General features: G+C 50.0%; 2 protein-coding genes and 1 non-coding gene across 11 annotated transcripts in view; 1 reads left to right on the top strand and 2 right to left on the bottom strand.

Annotated features, from left to right (window-relative positions):
• Window positions 1–16185, top strand: part of RBL2 (RB transcriptional corepressor like 2) — a 58839-nt gene that overhangs the window by 33761 nt on the left and 8893 nt on the right. For 2 of the 6 annotated variants that reach the window (XM_045818427.1, XM_045818423.1), the window contains exon 22: window positions 3380–3551. In XM_045818427.1, the coding sequence (XP_045674383.1) occupies window positions 3380–3550 (171 nt within the window). In that variant the 3' untranslated portion in view covers window position 3551. Of the gene's footprint in view, window positions 1–3379; window positions 3552–3693; window positions 4816–11835; window positions 12056–12633; window positions 13995–16185 lie in introns of those variants that run through there. The other 4 variants (XR_006783359.1, XM_045818425.1, XM_045818426.1 and 1 more) reach the window with 4 other exon arrangements.
• Window positions 4875–14151, bottom strand: LOC123805726 (AKT interacting protein). 4 transcript variants are annotated; one of them, XM_045818432.1, is made up of 11 exons: window positions 14014–14138; window positions 12442–12516; window positions 11511–11626; window positions 9917–10122; window positions 7708–7772; window positions 7521–7621; window positions 6991–7079; window positions 6818–6916; window positions 6617–6724; window positions 5837–5897; window positions 4875–5665 (listed from the first exon to the last, which is right to left on the bottom strand). In XM_045818432.1, the coding sequence occupies exons 3-11, from the start codon at window positions 11550–11552 to the stop codon at window positions 5558–5560; spliced, it is 879 nt and encodes a 292-aa protein (XP_045674388.1). In that variant the 5' UTR covers window positions 11553–11626; window positions 12442–12516; window positions 14014–14138; the 3' UTR covers window positions 4875–5557. The 4 variants fall into 4 exon arrangements, with proteins under 4 accessions (XP_045674388.1, XP_045674384.1, XP_045674387.1 ...); XM_045818428.1 differs by having other exon boundaries at window positions 14039–14138; XM_045818431.1 differs by lacking the exon at window positions 12442–12516 and having other exon boundaries at window positions 14014–14151.
• On the bottom strand, window positions 8894–9062 carry LOC123806235. The gene has a single exon (XR_006783467.1). It is a non-coding gene; the product is annotated as a small Cajal body-specific RNA 1 (non-coding RNA).

Below are 16185 nucleotides of genomic sequence, written 5' to 3'. Positions count from 1 at the left end.
AGGTTTACTCTAATAGTCCCAAAAAGCAATTGGAGTTGGATGAAATGACTAATACTTCCTTTAATATTAGATTTTCATCTGATAACCACAAATTCCACCATCAACCACAAGTAGATTGAAGAGTTAAATGAAAAAAAAAATACTCATTTCAAAAGAAGGCTGAAAAAGGGAAGAACATACAGGAAAAAAGCAAACAAATAGCAATTAAATGTAAATGGTCTAAATATACCAATTAAAAGGTAGAAACCGTAACATTGGGTGAAGACCTATTTGTTGCTTATATGTAACACTTAAGTATAAAGACACGTAGTTTAAAGGGTAATAACACAAATATCCCATCAAACGAACACATAAAATGTCTGCATGCGATGAAACAGCACTCCGACACAGAAGCACTGCCACGTGCTGCGAAGTGGGTGAACCGTGGAAACACCGTGCCGAGTGCGAGAAGGCAGGCACCAAGGGTAAATGTTGCACGATTCCATTTGCAGGGGACATCCAGAGTGGGCGCACGCACACCACAGAGGGCAGACTAGTGACGGCCTGCTGTCGGGGGGAGTGAGGGTTCCTGCCGATGGGGACAGTTCCCTTGTGGGGTGACGAGAAGGTGACGGGTGTGGTGGTGGCAGGACCCTGGGAGCGCGCTGAAAGCCCTGGGTTTGTGCACTTCAAATGGCGGAGTCACGTGGTATGTGAATTATATCCCAATAAAGCTGTTTCGTTTCCTTTTAAGTAAAAGGATAGAAAAAGTTGTACTCCGCTAACACTAATCAAAAGAAAGCTTGGGGTGCTATATTAGTATCATTAATATTAGTATTTGAAGAGTAAATAAGAAGGGATTTCCTAATGATAGGATATACAATCCTAAATAGAAAAAAAAAAGTAGTCAAGAGTTTCACATGATTGATAGAACAAGTAGAGAGAAAATCAGCGTGAGGTTCTTCAAAACATGACCATCATCAACCGACGACTCACGGACACCTGTGGGACACTGCAGCGGCACCAGGGGCACGTGGGATGCTTCGCCAACAGACTGCGTTCTGGGCCATGACACAAGTCTCAGTAACTGTACAGGGGTCAAATAATCTCTTTTCTGACCACAGTGGAATCAAATTAGAAATAACATATTTGGAAAGATATCTGGAAAACTCCCAAATTTGGGGGAACTAAATTGCATAATTCTATGAGTCTAGGAAAAAAAGAAATTGGAAAGTATTTGGAACTACATGTAAACCTAACAAAGCACTCTTGCTGCATTCCACAAACGGTGCTAAGGCAGGAGCTGACAGCACTATATTAGTACCTACATTAGAAAAGAAAGGTCTCAAATTATGACCTAAGCAACTAGAAAAAGAGTAGGCGTCGATGAAAAATACCTTAAAGCAGAGAAAATTAAGGCTATTGAAAGTTAAGGGTTTTTGTTTTGTTCTCAGAAGATAAAATTTGCTATGTCTCTGTACAGACTAAGCAGGAAAGACATGTTATCAGTATCAGAAATGAGAGACACCAGTACAGGCCCTACTGACATGAAGAGTCTAATGATGAAAACCGCCTCTGTTCCAGTGAATGTGATAAGTTCAAATGTACCGATTCTTTGAAAGACAAACTTCCAAAACACTCAGAAATAATCTTACTACCCCCATTATTTTTTAAACAATCCAACATTCCTTCATGATAAAACTCTCAGATTTCCTCAACCTGATAAAAATGTGTATTTGAAAAATCCATAGCTAACATCATACATAACGGGGAAAGACAATGTCTCCACTCTGAGACCAGGAGGAAGGCGCGGGTGGTCTGCTCTCACCACCGCCGTTCGACACGTAATTGTGGGCCTGGGCACAGAAAGTACGGCAGGGCACGGCAGGGCAGACGCACCGATGTCTGCATGGGAAAATCACAGCACCTACAAAGAGGTACTGGAACCAGGAAGATTATAAAGGTTGCATGATTGATATGCAAAACCCAAATGATTTCTATAAACTAGCAATGAGTAATTAGAAGTAAAAGAACTTTTAAACATTGTAAACAGCATTAAAAAATGAAATACATGCAAGTCTGATAAAAGATGTGTCTAAGACTTGTGTCCTGAACACTACCGAGTCTTGGTGAAAGAAATTAAAGACCAAGAAAATGGAGAGATACATATATTCACGAATTGAAAACAATTATCAAGATCTCCATTTTTTCCCACTCGATCTATAAAATTAAACCTAATTCCTATCAAAATTCCAGCAGATTTGTATAAATTACCTGGTGCCAAAACTTACATGAAAATGCACAGGAACTAGAATAACTAACACAATTTTAGAAAAACTTGAAGCATTCACACTGATTTCAAGATTTATTGTAAAGCTGTGGGATTCAAGACAGTGCGGCGCTGGGGAAAGCGGACCTCCAGGTCGACCCGGCCGCCTGGAGCCCGGGCATGGACCACACGGCGTGGGGCAGAGGGCGTCGACAGTTGTGAGTACGCCAACACAGTTTACTCCTGTATTATTTATTCTTTTGTTATTTTCTATTGAAACTGTCGACCTCCTTTGCCCCACCCTGTATATGGCCAACTGGCTTTCAACAAACATGCAAAAGCAAGTCCCTGGAGAAGGAACAGTCTTCTCAACAGAAGGTGCCGAGGCCGTGACACAGACGTGCTGTGGAACGCTGGCGGCGGGCAGAGGCGTAGGGAGGTCTGAGACACTTTCTCGCACCAGTGCATGCGACTGCTCAGTGCGCTTTCCCGCAGAAAGTGTAGACAGTGAAGCAGCACATGGGAAAAATTTTCTTAACCAAAAAAAAACCAAAACTACCAGGAAACAATGTGATAAACTGGCTTCTGGGGCTTTGGAGAAACTTCATGCTGAAGGCACTGAAGACAGACGCAGTCTCCAGCACTCGGCAGTGTTCTCTCGGTTCTCCCAAGGACAGTCTGTGACTGTTACACTCTGGACCGCACCAGTCAGTCACTTGCAAGGATGCTGTAGGGAACTCAGGCTGGCTTCTCTTGTGCAACTCCAGTGGAGAAAGGCTACTAGACTGAAAAAATTGGAACTGATTAAATATGGCATAGAGATGTCATGATCTGTGACTTGTAAAAAGGACTCAGACTTGTTCCCTCTTACGTTCTGGGAAAAGTACATGAAATGACCCCGGAGCTTGCTAGGAAAAGGAAATGCTCTTCCTCCGCCCCAGCCAGCCAGCCACCAGTCTCTGCCGGCTGGGAAGTGAGATTGGAAGGCTGTGAAATTTAGTTGTTTTCTTCACGAAGATGTTCAGACTCGTTGCGGTAACTCTTACACTTAACTCATCTGCGGTACTTCGCCTCAACACTGAGTTTACATGTATTAGCATCTTAAAGTTCGTGTATCTGTTTTCCCTCTAGAGACTGAGAGAGATTAACAGCATGATACGGACGGGAGAAACTCCAACCAAAAAGAGAGGGATTGTTTTAGAAGATGGAAGTGAATCGCCTGCCAAAAGAATTTGCCCGGAAAACCACTCTGCCTTAATCCGCCGTCTCCAAGACGTAGCTAATGACCGAGGTGCCCACTGAGGTTAGTCTGCTGCATTGACCCTCTTTTCACAAACTGTTTCACAGCATCATTTAATGCATGCTAGATTATGGGGCTCTTTTTCTTAATCTTTCCAGTATCCTTATTTTTACTCATCTCGTCTGCCTTTTTTCCTACCACTCAGTGCTTGCCATCAGTGCTGCTTAGAGTCCAAACTGGGATCTTTAACTCTTTGGCAGAGCTTTCACAGGTACCGTAGAGCACCCAGCATGCTGGCGCAGTGTGCGAGGTCTCTGGGGGCCTTGCTCCGGCAGTGAAACGTTTCAGTGCATTCCCACCTGTCGTGTGGTCTGCTCTGGCTCTCATGAAAAGCAACACAGAGACTAGGTATCTTGTTCCAAAACACCTGGTAGGAGTGTGAGAAGTTTGCATTTTTGAAGCATTAACAAGGGAGCCCAGGCTCCTGGCCCCGCCCCCGTGTGCTCCCCCCTGCCGTGTCAGGTGTGGTGGTGCAGTGTGACCGTGCTTGGCTGTGTGGTGTGTGACGTGTGAGTGAACGTGTGTACGAAGTGGCACTTTAGGGCTGAAAAAGCATGACTCCGTAACCCAGGTTTTGCTGTGTATTGTGACGGCACTTTCTACAATGTGAACTTTATATTAAGTACAAAACCTCTAGGCTAAATACTCAGTAGCTTCTTTGATGCTTTTGTACTTTTTTAAAACTATTAAGCGCCAGTAGCCACCTTTGGGGCATGTATTTTAAATTCTCCAATTCCCGCCCCCCGCATTAATAGGGATCAGCCAGCTAAGTGAAGATTTAAAATCAAGTTGAATTAAGGGAATTAATATTAAAAATTACAGCCTCTTATAGGAGGTAGTTATCCAAAAGACATGTGTCTACTAAGGTGATATATTTTAAAATACCTTTGAGTGTGTTCCTGGCTTTTAAAAGTTTAGGTTGGACAGTTTAGGTTTTCATGAGTATATAGTACCACTCATACAAATTAGAAAAGGTTATTTAACAGTTATTGAAAGTATCTATATATACCTTTATTAGTCAGTATTGTTCCAGCAGTTTTTAAGTTGAATGAATAACTTTTTTAGGGAGAAAATTCAATTGTAAATTGAATCAGTATAAACAGTTACTAGGTAACTTCATACTTGCTCCAAAAGAAATATGGAACTTACACTGTTCAGTTAGAATAGTGTTCTGCAAAAATATTTATAAAACCTCTCCAGATATTTACTGCTACTGTAATTTTATATGAAAATAAGTGTATTTTTCAATAAAGCATTTATAAATTAATCTTTGTTTAGTTATACTGAGAAAAGGGTATTTAGTTTCCTGCATAAATGACAAAGAACCATCATTTATTGGTTTATTTTGTCTCTACAAAACACATTAGTCATTCGTTGCTTAAATATCTGACTTCATTAGAAACCGTTTTAACACTTTTTCTCCCTCCTGCCACAAAAATACAGTAAGTAATTTGCTTTAAAAAAACAAACAACTATGAACAAACGTTCTGGTCTCTTCTCACTCACCTAATGCGCACCTCAGTGACAGCAGCTTGTAAAGTAGCAGAACAGCAGGCTGGAGGCTGAGGTTCAGGTGCTCTTCCACCTGAAAGTGCTAGTACGCTCTGGCCCTGCTTCCTCCGGGCCCTCCCTCTCCACACCCCAACAACGTATGTACAGCTGACACCGCTGATTCGAAAGTCATTAGATAGCGCTAAAGTCTGTCTACCTCATTAGTTTTAAATGAATGCCACTTACCTTTAGCTTTACATTCAGAAAAATACTTAAGCCTCAATGTCCCCAAGAATCTGGAGTACTGAACTAGATCACCACCCTAAGACACTTCTGACAGAAGTAACGCGTTACTGGAGAGGTCTCTAGAACTTGCCGTTAGAACCTAAGCGCGCACGGACCACACTGGTGTCAGTCCCGTTCACAGAGTTTTACTCCGCGGCAGTCCCGGCCGCTGGTCAACTGGAACCGGGCCCGGGGCCGCGGGAAAGTGCACGGTGCACCAGCCTCTCCAGCTCTTAAGTGGCTCCTGTTTTCTCTTCTTTGCTGAAAGGCTGCACTGAGCCGGGCTTTACCCACGACAGGCCAGCGACATGAACACTTTTACTGTGTTGTTCTTCAGGTTTCTAGGCACAATCAAAATGAAAATCAGAAAGTGACTGATGATGAGATTCCAGCCCTGTACAAGCGTGTTTCCCAAAAAGCTGTCTGTGTAGAACGAGAACTCCCCAGGGAAGACACTTTAGAAAGCAAAGCAAATAGCGAGTTAACTAGTCCAACAATGGCTATCTACTTACTTTCTGAGTCAGCATCTTCTCTCTGGCTTCGTCGTGTACAGCAGGATTCCATGGGGAAAAGCTTAAGGAAGAGGAAGATTTAGTGCTTGGGTTTTATTACGGCAGCTGTCGTAACATTTTAGGATTTAGAGAGTAGTCTTTAATCAGCTGTCAACGTGTAAGTTTCAGAGGCTACCTACCTCCCCACGTGCCCGCCCTTCCTCGTGCGCTGGCGCACCCTCCCTGGGGCGGCGCACCCTCCCTGGGACAGAGCGTCTCAACTCTGCCACCGCCCGGGAGGCACTGGTATTTAAAATGAAGGAAGTGAGGCAGAGCGAGACTAAGGAATGGCTCCAGGCCACCAAAGCCAGTGGGTGCACCAGCCGACCAGTCTCCACACTGCCCCCCACACGCACCCCAGGACCAAGTGTCCTAGCCCCGAAGGAGCCTACTGCTCAGCTTCCTCCTGTCCCCGGGCTGGGTGGCACCGGGCCGTGGCCATTCTAGAGGGGCTCCAGCTAAAACTGCCACCTGCAGAGGAAGCCCCGATGCCTGGCAGAGCGCCGTCCCAGCACCCTGCAGAAACCACCGTCCCTACAGAGCCTGTTCCCTGGCACGGTGGGCCAGTCCACAGGAAGCTCTTTGTTCAGGGACGAGCCCCCAGAGGTATGAGGAGCCTTGTTGGCAGTCAGTGCTGCAGGCTGGCAGATCACATGCTTCCCCTTTAAAGCCCCACTTTAAGTCCAAAGCATGGCAACACGGGACTGCAGAGGGCAGCGTACGTAGAAAACGGCCACTTACTTAATGGCATAGGGGTCTTCTATTTTGGGCTGCTCAAACAGCTGGGCCGTGCCTGCCTTGACACTGTCAACCACTTTACTTTTGAACAGGTGAACATCTTTTTCATACCTGTGTTAAAAGTTTAAAAATCAGAACGTTACTAACATCATCTACTTAGCTACATCTTCAAATTTACCTTCAGTACAAAGCAAAGGGGCGTACAGGACGGCAGCCTCGGGGTTGAGGGGGCTCGCGGTGTCGATCTTGTAGAACACCCTCCTGGCGTACATCAGGACCTGCCAGATGTGGTTGTGGTTGCGCCTGCGGGGAGACGGGCCGGCTGCCGAGGCGTCCTCGCACTGACGGTCGCCCCTGCAGGGCCCCTCGTTACTCACCTCCACTTGGCGAACGCTCGCTTCACGTCCAGCTCCCCCGAGGCGGGGTCCACCAGCGGGTGGAAGACGGGCATGTCGAACACCAGGCGCTGTGCGGGCAGAGGGGCGCAGTCGTGACTGGAAGCGGTGGGGGCCGGGCCCAGGCACACGGGGTGAGGAGTGCATCGGGGTGAGGCTGGCACCCCGTCAGGGAGCTGCCTCAAGGGCGGGGCTTAACTGCCTCACCACTTCCCCATGGCGCTTGCTCTTGCAGTGAGGGGGTCCCCACCCCAGCGCCCGGCACCCACGCGGGGCTGCGGTGCGGCCTCCGCACGCCCCGAGCAGCGGGGCACGGAGAAGCTCCTGGCGGAGGCCGGCAGGGCCAACGATGCACCCGAGCCTGAGGCCCCCCCCGGGAGACTGCGCGGCAGACGGACGCGTTAGGAGACAAGCCGTGACAGTGGTCAGTCGGGAGAGAGCAGGAGGCTTTAAGGCCCTGCGCGCGCTCCTCGCTGGCCGGCGCGCGAGGCCAGGTGGTGGCTCCTACTTACCGGACAGTCGCCGTCGGGGTAGTTATCGGGGATGTAAACTGTAAATTTGAACACGCCATCCTGATAGAGTCCGTGCCGTATGAATATGACCCCGAACCACACTGCAGGGAACAGAAGCCGGTTAGGGCCCGCGTCTGTGTGGGAGGGGCCCACAGGCTGCCGCTGGCAGGACGGGGCGGATCCTTACTCAGTGCCGAGCGGTAGGACGGCTGCACGTAGACCCCGGGGAGCCGCTGCTTCACAACCAAGGTGCTGAAACGGAAGCAGCACAACAGTGAGACGCGTGGCGGCACGTGCCACAGACAGGTCCGACCCCCCCACACATTCTGAGGCGCTACAGTCCCGTCGGGCAGCTGCCGCCCTAACTCGACAGGCTGAGCCATCCCAGCCTCTCACGTGGCCTGCCTGCCGCCCCTCTCCTGGCCTCGCCGCCAAGGGCCTCAGATTAAGAAATTCAAGCCAGCAGGGACACACGAAGAATGAGGTTGTCCTCCCAGAAATCCACTTCCCCAAAACATCACCTTGGAAACCAACGTGGAGGTAATTCAGAACCACGCAACCTGGTTTAAGTTCTGGATGTTAAGTTTGAGGCAAATGAGGGTATTGGTCAAGTTGCTGCTTCTGTGATTGGCGAGGACAGAGCCCACCCACACACACCCCAAGGCCATCTGAAACAACTGTAGGTAATTAAGAACAAAATGCCACTGAAATGCCCCCACTCAGGTGTCCCGATCTTCAGTTAGGTCACCGTCCGGGCGGCGGAGGGCCGCGTTTCGCTTCCCTTGCAGTGTGGACGGTGAGGGCGGGCATCGGGGAGGCCCTGGCGCGGCGCCCTGCTCCTAACTCTACCCCGCGCCGCAGACACCCGGCTCTGGTCCAGGTGTGGGAGGCGGTGGGTGCCGAGACCGGGAAGACCAGGGTAGGGCAGGAAGGTGGCACTGGCTCTCTGGGGACCTGGGCCCCCACCTACGGCCACGCTGTGCTGTTCCTCGCCAGCGAGCCGCTAGGCTCAGTGGGCCAGGCCGTGACCAGACCTCGGGGAGAACGAGGTCAGGCTAGGGCCCTAGAACGCACTAACCTGCCAATCCTGAGTTTTAATTGAGAAGTAGTTTACTGGCCCTTAGTTGACAGTTTTTACTACCTACTGGCCATCACACTTATTTTTAATCACGTTGAAGCAGTCACCCCATTTTTAAGGCCCTAAAGTCGGCATGTCACAGCAGCATGCTGGGCAGACGCAGGTATAAAGGGGCCCCCGCCCCCGCAGGCCCTGTGGGGTGGCCTCAGACCCTCTGGCCAGCACAGCATTCGTGCAGGGACAGAGCGCTCAGGGTGCCTTCAGAAAACTGCAGCTACCAGGGAACTACTTTTCCAGTTGTGCCACTGAGTTACAACTCAGAGTGTGCCTTTACCCCCTGGGCTCAAAAGACTTGTGGCTCTGGCTGCAGTGCTGCACTTCGTCGAGCACTAAACTAACACGGCACGTAGCGAGCCTTGGACGCAAGGCTGGGGCGGAGCTTGCTGGAGTGATGTCAAGTGCTGTGCACAAAGGAATTTCAAACTAATTGGAATTCAGAATGCACCACACCTCCAGCCCTTGTAACAGGTTAATGAAATCAAATGCCATCGGCACTCAGTCATTCGTGGAGCCCGTGGTGGGCCAGGTGCCGTGCCATAATGACCAGCATTCTGCAGACGTGCTCCTCCCCCTCCGAAGACACGTGCACTGCCGTCCACTCGTGACCTCTGTGACCAGTCAGCCTGTTCCTGCAGGGAGCCCTCATCTGTATGACGACCTATAATCGCCTGATTCGGCCCTGGGGGGTCCTGTAGAGCAAGTTAGATCAGATCCCCTGTCTAATGACAGTCCTTCAGGTGCATCAAGTCCCCCCATTATGGACTGACCCCCAGAAAGGAGCGCAAGCCTCCAGCCAGGCCTGCCCCGGGAGAGCGCAGACCACCACCCTCCCACAGGCCTGTCCTCTGCGGCCACCTCTTCAGGAGGTGGGTCCCCGCTCCACAGAGGGACAGCAAGGTCCCGACCTACACCGTCAGTGTTTCATCGCCCTCTCCCCCTGCTCCTGCTGTCCAAGCAGGCATAGAAATCGAAGCACACGTTTGCTTTTAAATATTACTTACCCTTATTCAGGCTCTGAATAAGAATTATTACATTTCCTAGACGATATTTATAAACACTGCTTAGACCTCGGTTAAGAAAACTGATGTTGCCAGTGATAGCCTCCATCTTTCTATACACATCAAGGCTGGGTGGGTGTGAATTTGAGCTTTAAGAGTAAGTGGCTGATGTTTACTGAGTCTAGCCCATCAAAGTGACTTTCATTCTCTACCTTCAAGAGGCATTCGAAGGGTAAGCGAGTAGTCTGTTAAGAACTTACAACTCTGCGAGGAGCGAGTACTCCAGGTAGAAGGGTCCGTAGGAGGCATGTGTGCCGTTGGCGGACTGGGCTGCCGGGGCGGGGGATGTCGGCTTGGTTATGGGCAGCGCGTTTTTAGGAATGGAAGGCAGCTGTTTCTTGGGAGCAGTGCGCGGAGGGCTGGTCTTCCCGTCCCCTGTCAGTGTCTTCTCGTCGCCATCAGACCGCTGTTCCAGGGGAGGGGGTGAGAACACCTGTTAGGATGACTCTTAAATCTCAGCAGCGCATGTCATCGTAGTCCTTGACCTGAAAGCTGGAATACCCTTTTCAAGGGTATTCTAGCACCAGATCAGGGGGACTTGAAAGGCCTTCCAGCAGGAGGGCCTCAGAAAGAGCAGACTAAACCCGAAGCAAGACTAAAGCACTAGAAAACTCTTGTTAGCTGCGTCCTATACAGACGAAGCCAGTGTTTACAATATTTCAGTGAAAGAAAGAAATTGGCCCCCCAAAAGGGCAAGGGGTTAGTACACAATTAGACACCCAGACAGGCTACAAAAATCCCTGGGCAGTTAGACGCTGTAGGAGGTCAGGTGCTACGCAGCTCTGAATCAGTAGAGATGGCCCTGACTGGTGCGGCTCCGCGGGTTGGGCACTGTCCCGCAGAGCGAAAGGTCACAGGTTCCATTCCTGGTCAGGGCACATGCCTGGGTTGTATGGGCCGGGTCCCTGGTTGGGGCCATGAGAGAGGCAACCGATCTCTTGCACATCAATGTTTCTCTTTCCCTCTTTCTCCCTCCCTTCCCCTCTCTCTAAAAATAAATGAAAATCTTTTAAAACTTTTAAAAAATCAAGAGATGACTGAAATTAGTCACCCCCTAACAGCACCTGGGTTAGAAACAAAGAAGGACGCTAGTAGCTCCCTCGCAACGGGTCTAATTTTGATCTTGTCCCTAATGGATACGTTTCGACACTCGGACTCTCCCCAGCATGAGCTACATCCACAGCAGAGATGAAGGTCTAAATGAGTCCGACTAGACGCCCCTCTGACACGTGCGTCCTTGGCTCCAGGACAGCACAGGCTGCTTAATTAGCTGCACTAAAAATGTATGTCATGTGCATTAAAAAAGATGATTAATAGTGGTGGTCTCATAGAGGTGGAATTATGAGTTATATTTATTTTCTTTTTGTCTACATGTGTTTGGCCTTCCTACAATGTATTATTTTTGCAATTAAAAAACATTTTATTTAGAAAAACCAGTGCCTTCAAGTCTGACTTGACCACATTGGACTGACCTTTCCCAAGGGGTTTCGAACCATAGAATCTTGCAGTTTAGTAAGAGCAACTATAGTAACAAGTGACAAATTCCACGATATGTAATTATCACCTGTCAAAACAGTCTTAGAATCATGATTACCGGGACGATTTCTATTTTAGATGTGATGTCAGTCTCAGAAACTAACTGTAATCGACAAAATAATCACTTCTCAAAAGTAAAACCTGAACTAGGAAAACAAAATAATCTTGTTAAGATTCCAGAGCAACCTCAGTAAGGATTATTTTGGCCTCTCCTGTGAGGCACACAGTTTCCTCACTGAGTCTATGCACTAGACTTACTTTGCGTCCAGAGCTTGCAGACATGCTCCAGAAAGGGTTCATAACGTGTGCTCCACACACACAAACGCAGTAGTCTGTGTGTCATCAAACTCGTCCGTGCCGCAGACTCACTCTCCCTGAAGATGAGACGGGAAGCACAAACACCCACACCAAAAGTTAGGACGACAAAAATGATTAGGAGCTAAAGCTGACACTATCAGTAGGGGCACAGTATAACATTATATAATACATAGCTTTAAGAACCTAGGGGGAAAAGTGTTTTCAGAAATAGTCTCCTTGAATACCCTCTCTGTCTTTTGACTCCAAATTCTTTCCCACCTTTAAGTGTCTGCAGGAATGTGGGTGCCCGGTGCTTGGCCAGGACTCAGAATATTCAGTGGCACAGCCCGGCTCTGGTGTCAGGAATGCAGAAGGTATGGACTGTTAACAGTTGCCGGTACCATAATACCGAGGCATTTGACTACCAGGAACACCAGGTTCGGAAGGCACTCTACCCACATAACACAAAAAAATCTAGTGCTGTTCTCAGGGTGACAGGGAATTAAAGATCCATTTTTAAGTGTGTATTAAGTCACCTGTGTCAAGAACACACTGATTCTCTCTGCCAGGAATAAAAACGACGAGGGAACGGGGGGCATGCAACAGAGAGGGCTAATGGGGCCCTACTGGGACCGTCCCGCCAAAATGGCCTCTCCGCTGCTTGAAGGGTGGAGGCTGCAGGGTTGGGCATTCCAGCATTTTCCAGCCAACATACACAAATGCAGCAGAGGAGTGTAAGAGAGCTTTCACAAACACAGGTCTTCCGCTAGAGCTTCTAGTCAGTGGGTAAGAAAGCATGTCCCTAAGGTCACAAAGTCAGTGGGTCATTTACTAGAAATACAAAGGAAGAGAAGCAAAGGGACAACAGCAAGCCCATCTGTAAGAACAGCACCTCCTCTGCTCTGGCGATGTCCCCCACAAAAGGCAGAGTTCCTTCTCTGAATTCCAATTTGCACCAATCAGAAGGCTGGAGGTGAAAAGTGTCAAAATTTAGCAACATCTTAATAAATTCATAAGAAGTTAATCGTTAGAGGATCATGTGCCAGATATGTCCCTAATCAGCAAAAATGTGTTTTCCGACAAGCCTATGCCACCCACAGAGGACGAGATCTCCCGTACCTGCCAGTGCCCATTACCGCTGACCTGATGCCACCCAGTAATTAACCCAAGGAATGACGACTCTGGTTCTTCCACAGACCTGCTGACTTACATCCTGTAAATAGCAACTTAGTACTAAAAGTTTTCTGCAAATTTGCCTTTAAAGAGGACTATGATATGCATGAAAGTACTTGGAACATCAAAAATGTGTCCTGGTTGGCTCAAATGAACACAGCACTGGTTTCCAGAGCCAGACAGTGCGCAGCACCCCACTGTCATCCAAGACGGACCTGATTTCACAGGGAGGACACCCGTCCCCTTGGGACACAGTGATCGCCTCCCACGTAAAGTTACAGGTGACTGGGGGGGGCCAGTTACCTGTAAGGTCCCCTCCAATTCTAACACGTAATGGTTCTGTAACTTTGCCTTTAAAAAATAAAAGTTGCCCCCAGTTCTTCCTATGTTTCAGCAGGAGGTATACTGTCTACAGTTGCAACATAATCACCTGGAAATAACGACACCATTCATTAGCGGTCTAGTCTATCTCAGGCGCAGTACAGCGCTTTCCAACAGGAGTGACATAGATAGACCAAAGACATAAGATACGTCCTAGTCATTAGGAAACAATTTTTAAATTTCCGGTTAGGCCATACAAACACGCCAGGATGTTGGACCTGTACGAGTGTTACGTACATGGCGTGAGCCAAAACTCAAAGACGGGGCTGCTTTCCTCCTACGTGCCACAGTCCCTACACAGGCACTACCTTAATCCATCGCCAGAACAGCCGTAAATGCCATGATAGGAGACCACGGAACAGTGCCCACAAAACAGACAGGAACGGCCCGTGTTTGGCCCGGCTCGCCGGGGACAGTCAGACGGGCACCCAGGAACGGGGCGGAAACCCATCTCCGCGCACCCAGAGAATCTGGTCAAACCTGTCTTGATGTGAAGTAAGGCAGGGGCCATGCCCCAGTTTCATGGCTACCTTGAGATGGCCCGGGCCCACAAGCCCCTCTGGGTGGGTGGCTGAAGGTCTCGAAGGGTCGCCCCCCCCCCAACTAGGGTGCAAGGACAGCGGGTGCGGGGTCAGAGCCAGGGAAGGCGGGACCTGGATGGGGCGGGCCAGCACAGCCCAGCTCCCGGACGGACAGACCCCAGCGCCCCCAGCGCCGGTTGGAGCCCCACCTCCGCTGCAGGCGCAGCAGGTGCCCGCAAACGCGGACAGGTGCCCAGCCCCGCCCCCCATGTACCAGAGCGGCTGCCATCGCTATGGAGGCAAAAGCACCCAACAGGGCAGAAAAATGCCGGCTCGGCCGAGGACACTGGCGGCCACATTTAAAGACTCCGCGGCCCTCACGGACTTACCCGCCTGCCTGGCAGTGCACCTCACCTCAGTGCCTTCAATGCAGTGCCCCGGCCTGCTGAGCGCCGTCGGGAACCCACAGCATCCCCGCCGCAGCGCCAGCCCGGCTCCTGCCTGCTCCCCTCCCCGCCCGCCCCGCCCTACGCTCCGAGTGGAGACCCACCCCCTGCCCCACACCCCTGGTCTCCGAAGCTTCCGCCCAGCCTCCCGATATCAAGTGGCTTCCGCACCTGTCTGTCAAGGACTTTTTCCGGGGCGTTGGGTAGACCACACTCCGTCCTGCCAATGAAATCTCCTCTACTAGGGTGGGGCACCACTTGGCCCACCCCTTACGTAACAGCGCTCTGAGAATTGTCAAATCCGGAGTCTAAACCGCGGTAGACGGACAAGCGACGGTACATAATTGGCCACAGCGTCAGCCAGTCACCATTGAGACCCGCCCACATATTTGTGTGTGGCCGCTGCAACCATTCAGAAAGGTTGTGACTGCGGGTGTTCCAAACCAGGGCCGGGGCGGGGCCCGTCACAGGGCTGAAGTCGCCAAGAGACTTGCGGGGTTGCGGGCCTTTGGTGCACGTGACCGTCCCGGTCCATCAAATACTGGACTGCTCCTGGCAGCGCCACCAGGCCCCTGACCGCCGCGTTGACCAGGAACGAGAGGGCGTGTCAAGTGGAGAGAACCCGGAACACCGCTTTACGTATATCGAGGAACACCCGTTTTCTACGTCAAAGAGTAGAGGCGCTTGGATGCCGATGATGGGAACCAAACTCCCGAGTCATCCCGCGAGAGCAGTGCTGCCAAAGGAGCTTTGAAAAATGTATGCGTGGACCCCGAGAAAGAAGACAGTCATGAGAAGGGCTGCTGGCGGCTAACTGGGCTCAAATGTATACAGGGACCCCTCAACCCAAAGCGCACTTCAGGGAGAAGCCTGGACTGCCTTCCCCGTGTTCCAGCCATCCCAGTCAGCTCTTACACAAGAGGCTCTGAACCTATTTCGCCCATCAGCCAAAATGACTCCGTTCTGACCAATCAGGACAGTACCTTTTGGACCAATCAAAGGATTTGGAGTCCTCATTTGCATGAAGACAGACCAATCAGAGACCATGGGCGGGATTCCTGTTTACCATATTTTGCTGTGTATAATGCACACCCACGTGTTTGTGTGCGTTATTACACTGATTATACCCATGATGTGTAATAATTATACCCCTGTATAATGCGCGTCCTTATTTTTCCCTAAAAAAATTGGGGCAAAAAAGTACGCATTGTACAGGGCAGAATATGGTATATAGGTCAGCTCCTCTCTGTCTCCCTTTCTATCAAAGACTGAATGGAGACGCGTTTCACCACCTCGGGCCAGACCTACCTCCCTCCTCACAGCTCTGCAGTATCACAACTGAGATGTTCCCTTTACTGACACATCCCAAACTGGGGGTTCCTGCTGGCATTGAATTGGCACCAACGACCATTGGTTGATTAACAGACCGGATCCAAAATGTGGGATGGGGTTAGGTAGGGCAGTGATGAGTACTAGAAATTTACATTTGTCACAGATTCCGGTGCATACTCAGGAGTTTGAGAAGGCCTCCTATGGCACTCTAGCCTCTGGTCCTTTCGTCATTTTTATGTATTTCTACCTCACAAGCCTGCACTTGGATCTGGAATGCCTTTACCAGCACTAACACTGCTCAAAAAGCTTTCCACCAACTCAAGAGCCATTTCAGACTGAGTCAGGCCTAACTCCGCGAGGTACGCCCAGTGCTGACCATTCCCGTGTTCCTGTCTCATCTTCCGCACTGGTCCCCGGGCTCCTCCTGAGACCGCTGCCCCGGCGTCGGCGCCTCCGCGCCTTTCCTTACAATGGTGCCTTCTCCTGGGAGGCTTGTCCAGCCCCCACCTAACTCAGTGCCTCACACTCTGACCAGGTTGTTCAGTTGTTTGGTTGCTTTGGAAATCCTGGTAAAATGGCCGTGTTAAATGGCGGGCAGCCGAACCCTCCTCACGTTAATCCCAAGGGTAGGTTCTGAAGCCCAACTTCCTCTCCTCGTTGGAAACACTCCTAAACCACTTCCTTTCATCCAGTTTTAGTACACTTAGGTGTGTAAGTCTCTGTTAAGAGGCAAGCAGAAAGTATTTTCTGCTGGCCAGAGGTGGTCTTCCTTGGCATGTCTGG

This window comes from Phyllostomus hastatus, unplaced genomic scaffold (genome assembly GCF_019186645.2).
Source record: "Phyllostomus hastatus isolate PE091 unplaced genomic scaffold, TTU_PhHast_1.1 phas_scaffold_345, whole genome shotgun sequence".
NCBI classification, from domain to species: Eukaryota; Metazoa; Chordata; class Mammalia; order Chiroptera; family Phyllostomidae; genus Phyllostomus; species Phyllostomus hastatus.
This window is presented reverse-complemented; position numbering and strand designations above follow the sequence as displayed.

What these genes read in the sequence shown, in the direction of transcription:
- LOC123805726 (XM_045818431.1), bottom strand. Translation starts at nt 11,552, where the DNA reads ATGAACCCTTTCTGGAGCATGTCTGCAAGCTCTGGACGCAAA. An exon ending in CTGCAAGCTCTGGACGCAAA is followed by an intron (nt 10,123 to 11,510) that starts GTAAGTCTAGTG and finishes CCCCTGGAACAG; the next exon opens with CGGTCTGATGGCGACGAGAA. An exon ending in TACTCGCTCCTCGCAGAGTT is followed by an intron (nt 7,773 to 9,916) that starts GTAAGTTCTTAA and finishes CTTCCGTTTCAG; the next exon opens with CACCTTGGTTGTGAAGCAGC.